Source organism: Chelonus insularis, unplaced genomic scaffold, assembly GCF_013357705.1.
Source record: "Chelonus insularis isolate UGA/USDA-ARS -01 unplaced genomic scaffold, ASM1335770v1 contig_401_pilon, whole genome shotgun sequence".
NCBI lineage: Eukaryota > Metazoa > Arthropoda > Insecta > Hymenoptera > Braconidae > Chelonus > Chelonus insularis.
In genome coordinates, this window is record NW_023276558.1 from 81,190 (window position 1) to 94,925 (window position 13,736).

Sequence of the window (13,736 nt, forward strand, 5' to 3'; positions counted from 1 at the left end):
GTGTAATAATAACAATAATAATGATAATAATTACAAATATAATATTTAATAGATAATGAGTGAATAAGTCAAATTTGAATTTCTCACTTTTTTTCCATTTGTCTACATTAAATACGATTATATATTAGGATTAAAAAAAATTTTTAATAAGAAAACAACGGTGCTGATAAATCTAATCGTGCGATTGTTCTTATAAATAATTTATCAATAATTACATTTATTAATAAAATAAAAAGAAATAATGAAATAAACTTTTCTATAAATAATAATTAAGAAAAAATTCATTTTATTATTTTTTTTTACTTTACTTTAAAATCTAATAAGTTAATAAAGACCATATTCAGGACTCGAATGTTTAAAGTAAGCTCTTACCTGGAAGATCCCTTTTTCATTAATGATTGTCTAATATCCTTTTACCTAACATTTCCATTTACAATTTTTTTTTATTTATTGCTTTGTAGAAAACAAAAAATTATTTATAAATAAACCATTATTATTTTATAAACATCGGCTCTTTGATCTCTCTTCAGCTATAAGTTTTTAGAGAAGCTTAATTTTCTTTAACTTTAAATTAATTCAACAGCTATCACATAAATAAAATAAAAATATAATTTTTTTTATCATCATAACATTTTTTAAAACATTTCATTATCAAGTAATCTAAATTTAATATTCAGATCACAAAAATTTCATTCTCACTAAAGATAACAATTATAACAGTTAGTTGACAAATAAGTTTCAAAGAAGATGTGGACAGTGAAGGCATTGACGGATTATGTTTACACTACTGTTATTAAGTATTGTAAAGTAGAGGTGGCAATGTCTTAATTTATTCAATCTTTAATATGATAATCTAATCCTAAATTAATTTTTAATTCTATTGAAAGTTTGCTTATTTTCGTTTAGTTACTTCTTGATCTCTATATTATTTTTACAACATTTTTTATGCTTATTTAGGACTAATTCAATTTCAAACTCATTTAGTCATCACTGAAAAAATTTTTTAATCCAACACACATGTGCAAAAACTTAAATATAAAAAATTCGAGATATCTTTAAAAATAAGAATTTAAGTACATCTGATAGAATACTTTTTCGTTTACATGTTTTTCGAAGTATTGATATTGATCATGATTATATAGTAACCAGTGCTTACGTACATTATTAATGGTTCAATTTACACTGTAATATCAGTGAATTCATTGATTTTGCAGTATATTTCATTTTTAGAGAGTACATTTTACGTCAGATTTTAACGACAATCTTACATACGACTGCTCTTAAGAAACATAGCAGACGTACGTAAAACTGAAATATAATTCCAAACGTATTCTTCCATTAGTTTTTCAAAAGTCTGACGCACATTTGGTTACTATAATTAGTAATTATTAATTATATAATTCGCAAGAAATTAGTTTTTTCTTTTTTTTTACTTTCAGTTGTCATATTTTTTTTATCATTTTAATTTGTAATGTTTATAATCGAATAATAGATATAACGAATTGAAGATAATAATTAGTATATCAATTTATATGGAAATCACTTAGTACTCTAACACAAATTTAATTCTCATGCTTCACTTTCTTGTCTTCTTTTCCTATCGTCATTTTCTCATTTATATATTTATATCATAGATGTAATAAAGCTTGAAAATATATATATCTCAATTTAAACTTTTAGTTTGTTCAGTTCAAAAACAAAAGTTCATAATAAATCTTTTATATGTGGAATATTATTAAATGTATATGTAATACAAATAATATAAGCAATAGGTCGATCACTTTTATTTCTAATAGCTAATTGGTGTTCATAGATTGTTGTTCCCTATATTTGTTCTCCTTTACTTTAGTACCAATTATTATAATTTTTAGTAAATTGTTTTTAGTACATGTATGTATAGAGTAGAGGAAAGTCCTACAATATTAGTCACATAAAATCTTTTACACAAAAAATGACTTATTTATATTCAAATAGCCACATTTGAGCATTGAAAAATAGAGATCAACAATTAATCTTTCAATAAAAGTTTATTTAAGCTTGGCTAACATTAAAAATTGAAGTTCGAAAACAAAAGGTTGTCACTAAATATAATCTCAAATTAATTATCAATCATTGAAGCTGATGCATTCATTTTAATTGTTTTTTTTCAGTAACAATGCGCTTCATAAAATATTCTTTAATATTAATTTTTTATTTAGCAATTGATCTGTTCAATAATCGGATTTAAATAAGTAACCGATTCAAACTAACATAGTACTCTGGGTGACTTAAAAATAGTCATTTAATTCAAATAACAACTATATTTAATCTTGTATTCAATTTTTAATGTTAATGCAACTCTAAATAACTTTAATTAGAAGATGATTGGCTATCTGGGTATTTAACACCTTCAGACGATAATAATGCAGAACTCTTCTCTAATTAAAAGAATCTTATAAAAGATTCCTCTTTAAATATATACTTGTATATACATGGAAACAACAAGTCAAAAAAAGTGTAACTTTCTTTTTCATTTTCTTACTTTTTATTCATCATAGCTTAGAGTCTGAGTAATCACTTTTTTCATTTTGTTTAAATTTTGAAAAAATTTTCACTTGATTATGCACTGAATAGTTGACGTTGCTTAACCTTTGTACTTCACTTTGATATATATCTCTGTAGAGTACAAAGTAATAGAAAAAAATTCCACTTTTTCTAGCTCGTTTCAATACACTCATATATACATACATATTCAAAAAGTTATCTTTGCATTTTATTAATAATTAATATTACGGAACTTTACAATTAAAAAGTAGAAAATATAATATGAGCTCGTATTTTTATTTTTTCAAAAAACTATATATGAGCTTAAAATATTCTAGTTATTATTCTGTTAAGTCATTCTTTTTTGACTGAAAAATTCCATTATTGAAATCATGATTGCAGATAATGGTAAAAATTATTTTCTTTTCTCACAAACCTTTAATAGTTCAAGATCGGTTTTGCATATCTTCAGTCACTAATTGAAATTGTTCTTGACCTAAAATAAAAACAATAGCTTATTTAAAATTTTATATAAATAAATGAATTATCATTGGATTTGAAAAGTTGGTGGATAAAGACTAAATATCCGAAAATAGAGTATCTATTCTAAAACTTGAGAAACTAATTTCCGTTCTTCAGAAACTAGTTCTGTATGCTTCTATATATTTTACGGAACATTACTAAGACAAATTTAATTAAAACTACTCAATTAAAATCTTGATAAATTTTAATAAAAAATTGAAATTACTATGTAGATAAGCTGCAAGATCCCGATCTTCAGCGTTAAGTGCAAGCTGTCTTGGGGTATTTCCATGACGATCACGGACTGTTAAAGTTGCGCCCCCGGCAACGAGCATGCAACAAATTGATCGACGTTTTGTTTGAGCAGCTTTATGTAATGCTGTTTGTCCTCTGTCAATGTATAATTACATCAATTAATAATCATGTAAGTAATTGACCATTCTTAATAAATAATATAAATATATCCTTGGAGAAATGAAACCAGAACAGTATAAAAGTTATGATTAATTTATCATTATTCAACTTAATTATAAAATTAGAATAGAGTAAATTTAAAAATAATAGCTGATAAATAAATTGAAACTAAGTAACAAAGTTCATGTTAATATTTACATTTAAATTGATTTAAAAGTATTTCAGTCTAATTTTAAAAAATTTAATTGAATTCAATTAGCTACAACTGTGACCTGTTCTCATTCCAAATTTTTCTGAACATTTCTACTGGGAAATTAACAGAGAATAAAACATTTGTATGTCAATGAGATAATCAATGAAAAAAACATACTTGTCATTATCAACCATGTTAAGAAGGGTTGGTGGCGCACAAGCTATTAAGTATCTAACAATATCTTTGAATCCATGTCTTGCAGCCAGATGAAGCGCTGTTTGACCATTAGCATCTATTGAAAGAAGAGAATATCCTCGATCATGTAATTCTTTAAGACTTTTTAAATCATCCCCTTTAGCCGCTCGAAGTATTCCGTCACTAGTTTTTTCAAGCAGTCCACTTCCAAACGTTTGAACTTCTGATGATAAACTAAACAGTCTTTCTTGTGGACTAAAATCAATATATTTATTAGAATATTTATTTTCATTAAAATTATTATCATAAAATATATTTTTTTGGTACCTTATAAATGCTGAATGAGGTTCCCGATGAGATCGTTCAGTAAAAGATATTTGTTTTAATAAACTTTTTTTGCGTACAATTTTTTCACTAGTATTTTTCTCGTTAACGATATTTTTTGCTGTTGTTATTTTATTTTCTTCTTGTTGTTCTGTTGATAATCGCTCTTTCATTTTTTCTTCATTAGAATGTTCAACTACTCCTTGATCTTTAGATTCTTTTGACGTCGGTGGCTTATTGGAAATTGACGTTTCTTCACTAATAGTATAAATAAATTATAAAAATAAACTCAATTGATAGCAATAAATAAATAAAGTAAAAAAATAATGGAAAGTTTACCTATATAAAATTATTTACCTAGGAGATGGTACATTTGCATCAGGTTCTGGAATTTTTCCAATGTCAGGTTCGACATTTTGGCTTGTCGATTCTTCTTCAAGAATATAAATTGCTTCTGATGCCACGTCAGTAACGTAATGAAGCTGCTCTTGAGCACGATCAATTCTGAAGAATCGTTCAGCAGTACAAGCTATCAAAAGATGTATATGTTGAGTGTATATTTAAAGAGTTTAAACTGGTATTTATAGAGAATAAAACTCACAGTCAAGAAAACAACAATTATCCATTGGATAGTCTTTTGCTAACATTTTTCTCAATGATTCTAAATCCATAGTTACTTCAAGATCTAAAGGCTTATCTGACCAACTCACTGCGGCTTTTTTTAATCGATCTTTATCCGAGTGATATGCTTTATAGTCTATCATTTTAATACCCATAATTGGTAATTTAAGACTTTCTAATCTATTCTCTACATTTTGTTGAGGCTTATTGGAATGTCTACGTTTAGCTAACATTGTTGCTTGATTTAGGAGCTGTAATTCAATTATTGAAGGTAATACTCGACAAGCCTCGCCATCGACCTTACATAGAAGAAAAAATGGATTAGTATGATCCGATTAAATAGAGGATAATATATTAAATATTTACCTGCATTGGTATGGTTCGTGTTGTAACAAGGCGAGCACGGCTACATTGAGTTATACAAGTACCGTGGCCTCCTGCTTGTAATAATGGCAATTGATAAGTAGTTAAACCTACAACTTCTAATAGTCCGTCTTCAGTCGATGGTTCTTTACCACCACTGATTGATCCCCATGGACGTGTACCACCACCGTAAGATGGAATATTTAGAAAAACAATTGCATGCACTCTGTGTTCTTTTAATTTAGGTGTCAAATCTTGACCATCACACTCTAAAGTTACAAACTCTGATAAATCTTTCCATTTACGTCTCACCAAATCTTTCCCACCCATTTGTCCGTAAAACATTTTATTCCGTAATCGAGAATTGAATTTTTCCGGATGAGCTTCACGTGCTTCATGAAATTCCAAAGCAATATGAGCATCAACACCCAATGAAAAATAATTATTCACTACATTTAATGGAAGATTTTCTTTTCCTTTTCCGCTATCATCATCATTATTTGCATCGGGATTTCTTTCAACAGTTACTTGCCATCTGTCTAGAAGAGTAGTATCACTGTCTCCAATGTTTAATAGAATTTTTCCAATTGGCTCATCCGTATAACCACCGCCCCAGCCAAGTGCTCGAGCAAGATCATTACCAGTTCCAAGAGGTAAAACTCCAACTGCTGGTGAAGGCGACACTCCAATTTGATCTAAAATAGACAAAACCCACCCAACAGTACCATCACCACCACAAGCCAAAACCCGTAAATTAGGTACCTTTTGGAATAACTCTAAGCCCATTCTAGGTCCACCTTGAGTTAAATCAAACACTTGCCGGGGATTTAAAAGCCATTGAAATTTTTGAAGAAGCTTAGCACCTTGATTACCACCTGATTTTGGATTTATAAATACTATGACTGGCTTTATTGTTAGTGAGGGTACTGACTTTACTACCCAGAGTTTTTCTTTATCATCAGCTTTATCACTTTTATTAGCTTCTGGTTCTAATGTGTCTTTACTTTTTCGTTGACTAGCTCCTTTCTTTTTTCGGGGAGATTTCCGTAAACTACTCTTGAAATCTCCTTTACGGGGAAGTTTTATTATCCAAGACGGTGGAACGATAATTGTATTATGAGTACCAAGCTCACAATCTTCTTCAACTTTTTGTACATTAAAACATGATTCCTTATTGTGATAGGCTGATTTACACCAACTACACGACACAGCAACTATTTCTTTCGAGCTAAATGATAACTTTGACTGGAATGCTTTTGCACAGTTGGCACATTTGCCTTTTTGTGAACGACGGTGAACCCAATGATGATGATGTGTTGATGATTGTTCACGGTATTGGCGTACTCCTACATCGCGAAATGTCGGTTTGCAATTGAATGCTAGTTCAGGTGCACATACTACATGCGCTACAACATGACAAGCAGCACATTTTAAACGTGGTCCATGTTTCTGTAAATTGCCAAATCATTATAAATTATTAACGTTTAAAATTTGCACAAAATTATAATTATATTATGATAAAAATAAGTTCATACTACCGAACAATCGTTGACATAACAAAAATCACCAGAAGTTGCAGTAGGGTTCCAAAGGTGTTCGCCATTAATAGCATCTGGACCCCAATCAGGTGTTGATCGTAACTGACGATTACTAGTGTCAGGCCCTTTTCCTCTGAAATAGAAAACAAATCATTTGTTATTTATATTCTCATTTATTATTTTATTGCTTATCAATATATTACACAACAGTAAATTTGATGGTTTCACCCTATGAAAAATTCAAAGCAGACATCAATAATTTCTCACCCTCTGACTCCGTCTTTTTTTGGTAATAAAGCAGTATAGTGCGTCTGTTGTTCAGTTGGTAAAACAATATCAACACTTTTCGATCTTGCACCCTGTTGAGGTACAGTTAAATAGTTACTACCATCATTTTGACTAATTTTATTGTTATTATCAAAGCACGAATCAACAGACGCGGCGCGATCTCGTTTCAGTTCAGGTACCGTAAGGAAAATATCTCTTACAATAAATTTTTTCTTATTTAATTTATCACTATCATTTTCATCATCCTCATCATCATCTTCATCATCTTCTTCCTCATCACCATCATTACCACGATCTGTACCATCAGTAGTAATGTTTTCTAATGATTGATCATCAGTGTCAGTTACTCCAGTAATTGATGGCAAATTAATTGGAAATGATGTGAGTGCCTCTTGACGTGATAATCGTCGTGATCTTTCGGCAGGAATAAATTCAACTTTTATCTGACTATCATCGGAACTACCACCACCATCAACACTACCAACATCGCTGCCATAAAATTCAGATACTTGTCTATCGAAATTTATTAATGTTACCCGGATTTCAGGACTACCTTCACGAACACGTTCCTCTTCATCAACTTGATTATTATCTCCTTGAGTCTCAATACAATCAGCAGTTTTACTATCGATGACATTCTGACAGTCATTAATGTCATAGTCATCAATACTATCGTCACTATCAGTACTAAAATCATCATCATCTTCATCATCATCATTGGCATCATCATATTCATTATCATCATTAATTTTAACTGTTAATCCGGCATTTGAAGATGCAGAAATTTCTTGCTCCGTTTTAGTGCGTTTTTTTCTTGAAAGTAATTGTTTAGATTCTCTCACGCATACACAATGATGACAATAGTCTTGTTGTTGCAATACAGAATCATTCTTGTGTGACCCAGAAGATGATATGGATAATCTGGAGGATGTAGAAGACAAAAGAGAAGCTTTTTCATAGGTACTAAATGACTGTGATTTTTGACTACTCTGAAGTAATGGAACCCTTAATGTAGATGATTTTTTAGCATCCGCTCGTGTTGATGACGGTGAAGAAGAAGGTGTTATATTAGCTTTCATTAGCATTAAATCTTGATATTTGGTCGTTTCATCAGTTTGTCGTTTTACTTCTAATTGTATTTCATCGAATGATGCTGATCGTATTTGCTTCGGCACCTCTAGACTTAATTGTGATTTCATCTCGGTGCCTGTTGGGGTACGTGACCTTTTGAAAGTTGAGCGCAGTTTCTGCATTCTTTAGCACGTATTTTAATTTATTATGTCGTTGTTGTCTAATGATTTTCTCTTCGTTTTTTTCTCGCTCTATTAATCGACAATTTTTATTATCAATAAAAAATTTAAGTGATACAAACAATGTTTTTAATAAATTAGTGCATTCGTTGAAATTCGCCAGCATAACTCTATGAAACTCATAAATGATTGGCATTAAATTATAAATCATCAAAATAAAAAATATGATGATTTTGTTGAATAATACTAAAAATATTATATTAATTATTAAGTAAAGTAGTTGAATATTAATTATTTTTGCGGAATTATTTCTATTTTCCGCATTTTTCGTTGTTGTGATACTTTTTGTGATTAATTCGCAGCTGATGTTCTGCATCCTAGTGGTCTCTCCAAATCCAAATCCAAATTGTAGTTGCTGGTGTTATAATTGTAAGTAATTTAAGTCTATTTAATCTCTTAATATCTTCCATTGGCTGTTTAATAATACATGTATGGAGTCTGTTAGTAACCATCAATTAAGTGTAAGGTGATATCATTTAGATTGTTTTCTTCTTAAATAAAACACCAAAATTGGAAAAATATTTTATGTCAAATTGACTATCATTTAGGTGTAATTGATAAAAATAATTTCGATTAGTAATTTGATGTTAAATATAAAATATTAAAATCATTTGTTGATCCCCGTTTACTTTTTTACTTCCAAATAAAGTTAATATTTATAGGCAAAGGTTGTACGTAAATATTATAATTTACTTTTTAATTTAATTAATATTGGTCCCTATAAAAGTCTTTTAAGATATATAATTTCCGTGCTGCTTATTAAAAGTTCACTTAATAATGCATGAACTTTGCTGCTGTTTTTTTCTTTTTTTTTTTTTAAATTGGTTGTTAGGATTAATTTTTAATGGAAATTGGAGTATTAATATTATTGAATTTTTTTTAAAGATTTAAATAAAATAGATATTATATTTTACTTAATAGAGTCTGAGTAAACACACTTCTATTGTATTTGTAATTATTCTTGATATGTAATGATCGCCTGGATAACGTTCATGACACATAATAGTATTATAAAATTGAAATAACAATCGGCATTATAATACTGAAGCAATTTTATTATTTAACACGTTTATGCATTTTGTTTTAAACACACACCGATGACTGTCAAGTTGAGAAATTCATGATATGACAATTTAGGATAAATATTTACCACTTGATTAAATTTTTTTTAAAAACAAAAATCAAAATTTTTTCTTTTTCATCTTTCAAACTTGTTATTTAAAAAAAAAGTTTACAACTAAATCAAAACTTTTTCTTCTAATATGTATGATTTTAAATAAGTTAATTGTTTTCACTGTCTACCACTGACATAATTGGTATGTTACAGATAATAATACGTATTCACTTCACAGTGTTACAAATCAGTCGTGATGAAGTAAAGTGACTACGATAATGTAGCATATGAGACTACGCGATATAATAGTACTTGTGCTATCAGCAATAGCAATAGCAGTAGCTGGAGCAATACGGTCACCACCACCACTACGGCTTTTTGCCACCACTACGAGTACAACTATTTCTACTACTGTCACTACTACCACAACCACCAACTACCACCACTACCACCAACACAACATATCACCATTGATCCATAGTCATCCAATTTTACTTCCAGCCCCGTAGCAACTTAATTCCCATTGCTGATTCTCCTCCACCTCATATTTTTCATTTTACTCCCTCTCAAAATCCACCCTTACTTCTTTTTTTATTATCTCGGATCGTTTGTTTTTCCCATTATTCATATTCTTATATTACCCATATCTTTTATCATGAATATTTTATTTTTTCATATACTCTAACTTTTATAACAGAATTACTTAAAAGAAAACTTTTTCTATTTTATTATTGAATTGAATTTAATTTATTTATGAGTGTAAAAATAATTAAATGAATATCTAAAAATGGCAATTTCTAAAGTAATAATTTATATCACTTGAGTATTCAAATAATGTGTATTTAGTGGATAGTGCAAAAAGGAAGTTTACAAAAATAAGTGAGCATGTTATTGTACCGGAAAAAATGGTTGAAATATCTGTTTAAAGTATTTATGTAGTCAGTTTTTTATACTCAGGACTCGGGGTCGAAGGTGAATTGACAGCGCTCCTGCTATTGTTACGCATGTGCAGACATATCAATCTATTGCAGAAAATATATATGTACATACATATATTTATGTAAGAATATAATCTCATGATTTATCATATGGGAGGTAAAAGTTAGATTAAATAGGGATGTTTCCATAGCTTGAAATATATCAATCTAATCTTTTATTCTAATTGCCTTAATCTGATATACCCATTTATTTAACTCTCATAAAGAGTCAATAATATTCTGTTCTATTCAGGATTACATTCATTATAAATAGTAAGTCTATTACTATTTGATGTTTATGAATAGCTAGGCTCTACTACATAATATTGAATGGAATAAATCCAACATGATAAGTTGAATTAGTGTAATAAATAGTGATGATTAATTTTGTTCAATAGCTTTTACCATAATACAATGAAGATCAATAAGCAAACGTTTTAGCTGAAAATATCTAAAATGCTTTAGCTAATTCATTTATTTTTCTATTTAGCTCATGTTATGGATTGTTCGTGATAGCTTTATTCTTAATCTACATGTACAGGTGACCAGTTGGTCATAGATGAATAATTCATGTCACTTTGTTTTAAAAATATATCATGTAATTTTCAGACACTCAAAAATATTGGGTTTCATCAAAGATTGATAAAATTCATTCTATAAACAGAATCAACATTTACTTTTTTATTTTTAGTTTATATCAAATAACCCCTAATAAATAATCTGATAAATTTTTATTTCCTGTTGGAATGATATTCAAAGTTTTAATTGCTTACTATAAATGTAATTGAGAGAAATATATAGAATATCTAGGTCACCTTTGATTTATTGAAAGCGTTACAATGTCATATTTATTCACAATGTGCTAAAATTCTTGCTTTCTTATCATTTTATTTCCATAAAGTTTCCTGAATGTATTTATTAACGAAATAATCAACAGTTTCAGTGCCAAAACTCTAAGTAAACTTTTCAGACTATTAACAAAACAATGATTCTAACTGTGTATCAAGTGAAATAATTATACGTTCATGTTTTGAAAAGTATCAAAACAAACTGTTAATGGACGTGATCTTCAAGTCAATTATAACATAAATTACTATTCAGAATACTAATGAACTTCTTAACACTGAATAATATAGTGTTATTTAATACTTACATTAGTTGATGCTGTTGATTTAAGCGATCAACTATCTGATTCTTTTCATAATGAGTAAAAAAACTGAAAAAAGGAGTCTATTCAATTACTTTAAAAAAAACTATGGAAATAAACGCACCCACAACAATTTTCTATCAATATAATATGATTAATATAACATGATATTGATAAATTAAATGAATGAATTGAGGGTCAATGCTGAAAGTGAGCATAGACATGAAAGGTGCTAAGAATATAAGGTATTAAAGGGAATATTAATCATTCACAAAATTATGCTGACAAGTGAAACTGTAGGTCAAACCTTGACGAATCAGTATCTTCCCGGCATCGTAAATTAGTCCCTTCCGCGAAATGTACCCGCTGTCCTAGCTCCGGTGATATTCCAAATAGTAACCTACAATCCACACGAGACAACAGCCGATATGGTAGGCATCCTTATTTATTTTATTTTTTACAAATATCTGTCATGTTTAGTGCAGCATGTGCAGTGTGCTAACTAAAATGTTATCAGTGTATAATTACTCGTTTTTTGCATTGATAGAATGATCCTTTATCTAATCTGTTTTTAAATTTAAATATTAATACGTTCGTCATTCAGAATTCTTGTTTTTGATCAAGATGACACTGGGATTGTACGAGTGTTTTCTGAAATTCATCACTCATTCACTGCCAAAACAAAAAAAAACATGAAAAAGGATGAATGTCAAGAGCAAAAAATTAACATAAGAGATAGTGGTCAGGTTGGTAGAAATTATTATGATATTGAAAAGTGAATTGCAAGAATATTTATAAATGTTATATACATTAAGAAGATAAATATACATTTAAAAAGCTTTATTAAGTAATTCGAAATAATTTTTATATAGTTATTTACTATTAAATATTTATATACACTACTGATTGACAAGAGTAAATAGCATTATACTTTAATATTATTGGAGATACTTACAGACATTCAGGTTGAATACCGCATGTAAATTCGATTTTACGATAAACTTCAGACGTTGAATTAATTTGAATTATTTGATTACGATTAATTGGCTTATTTTTTTTAAAACACACTAAACAATCTATACTCTTTAATTTCATATTCAATAATTATAAAATCAAATGGAAATATGTATACTTTAAATATTGACAATTTGTTAATAACTATTTCTATATGTTTACAGCTGCAGAGAATAAGAAGAAGTCAACGGAAAGCATGCTTGAAAAATAAACTGAATGTTTTAACGAAGGACAGTCTTAATGTTATGGTAAGTAATATGTAACCGGTTTTTACATACTATAGGCTCTCTCATTCTCTTTGTTCTTTCGTTCTCTTTCTTTTTTACTCGCTAAATGTTTAAATCATCTAGTAATCACTCGTAATTATAAATGTATATATTTAAATGTCATGAAAAAAACTGATGAGAAAAAAATACCAACACTAGTACATTACGTTTAATGAGAACTAATGAAATATAATTGTTTGTAGGTAATTTTTTTTTTTAATAAGTATTGACAATTAGCTACTGATAATTCTTACCCTTTTCCATCACCATCAGCATTTTCTTGATCATGATCAACATCATTTTCTGTAGATTCACTAGCCATTGTTTACAATTTTAATTAACTCAAATTTTGGTATGAAATATTCAATACAACACTTTTTGATGATTGTTTAAGTAACAATATTTGATTTAGTTGTTCTTTTTTTCTTGAATTTATTTTCTTTATTTTATTCTTCTTCATTCGCGCATATTTTACATGAGACTGACATAAAAGAATCTAGTATTAGTTAGCTCTAGGGTTTCGATGAAGCCTAATATCACGAATTATTATTAAATAGTAACGACAGAGTCTCCTTACCTTCTTCTACAATGCCATTTATTTATTAAATCCGTTTAAATGTGATTTACTCGAGACACGTGAAGATTTTAAGAACAAAAAAGATGGAATTTTCGTAAACGAAAACGTCTTACAATTAAATTTGTATAAATTTCATTTGATCTATTGTTCAAATTGAACTATTTATTTTTAGCGTATAAATACATGTGATAATATACTAACCTCATGAGTAAATTGTCATTGATAATATTTTTTCATTCTCATGATGATTTACATCTTTCACCATATCCTTCATCCATGACCAAACAACTCACTAGCATCACAAAAGAACATTACTGTAACTCAACAACAAACAAAACAATTATCTTTAA

General features: G+C 28.6%; 1 protein-coding gene across 3 annotated transcripts; it reads right to left on the reverse strand.

Moving 5' to 3' along the window:
• Positions 1-106: 106 nt before the first annotated feature.
• Positions 107-10,505, reverse strand: rdgA (retinal degeneration A). 3 transcript variants are annotated; one of them, XM_035086457.1, is made up of 9 exons: positions 6,961-10,505; positions 6,694-6,826; positions 5,159-6,604; positions 4,773-5,091; positions 4,529-4,700; positions 4,175-4,429; positions 3,830-4,102; positions 3,272-3,435; positions 107-3,019 (listed from the first exon to the last, which is right to left on the reverse strand). In XM_035086457.1, the coding sequence occupies exons 1-9, from the start codon at positions 8,232-8,234 to the stop codon at positions 2,970-2,972; spliced, it is 4,086 nt and encodes a 1,361-aa protein (XP_034942348.1). In that variant the 5' UTR covers positions 8,235-10,505; the 3' UTR covers positions 107-2,969. The 3 variants fall into 3 exon arrangements, with proteins under 3 accessions (XP_034942348.1, XP_034942347.1, XP_034942349.1); XM_035086456.1 differs by having other exon boundaries at positions 6,691-6,826; XM_035086458.1 differs by lacking the exons at positions 107-3,019; positions 3,272-3,435; positions 3,830-4,102 and having other exon boundaries at positions 4,298-4,429; positions 4,511-4,700; positions 6,691-6,826.
• Between the last annotated feature and the right edge of the window lie 3,231 nt (positions 10,506-13,736).

Bases quoted from the DNA above. Each gene is read 5' to 3' on its own strand.
- rdgA (XM_035086456.1), bottom strand. From the start codon at position 8,234: ATGCAGAAACTGCGCTCAACTTTCAAAAGGTCACGTACCCCAACAGGC. The intron at 6,605-6,690 runs GTATGAACTTAT...GGCAATTTACAG, and splicing joins ATGTCAACGATTGTTCGGTA to AAACATGGACCACGTTTAAA. The intron at 4,701-4,772 runs GTGAGTTTTATT...ATCTTTTGATAG, and splicing joins TAATTGTTGTTTTCTTGACT to CTTGTACTGCTGAACGATTC.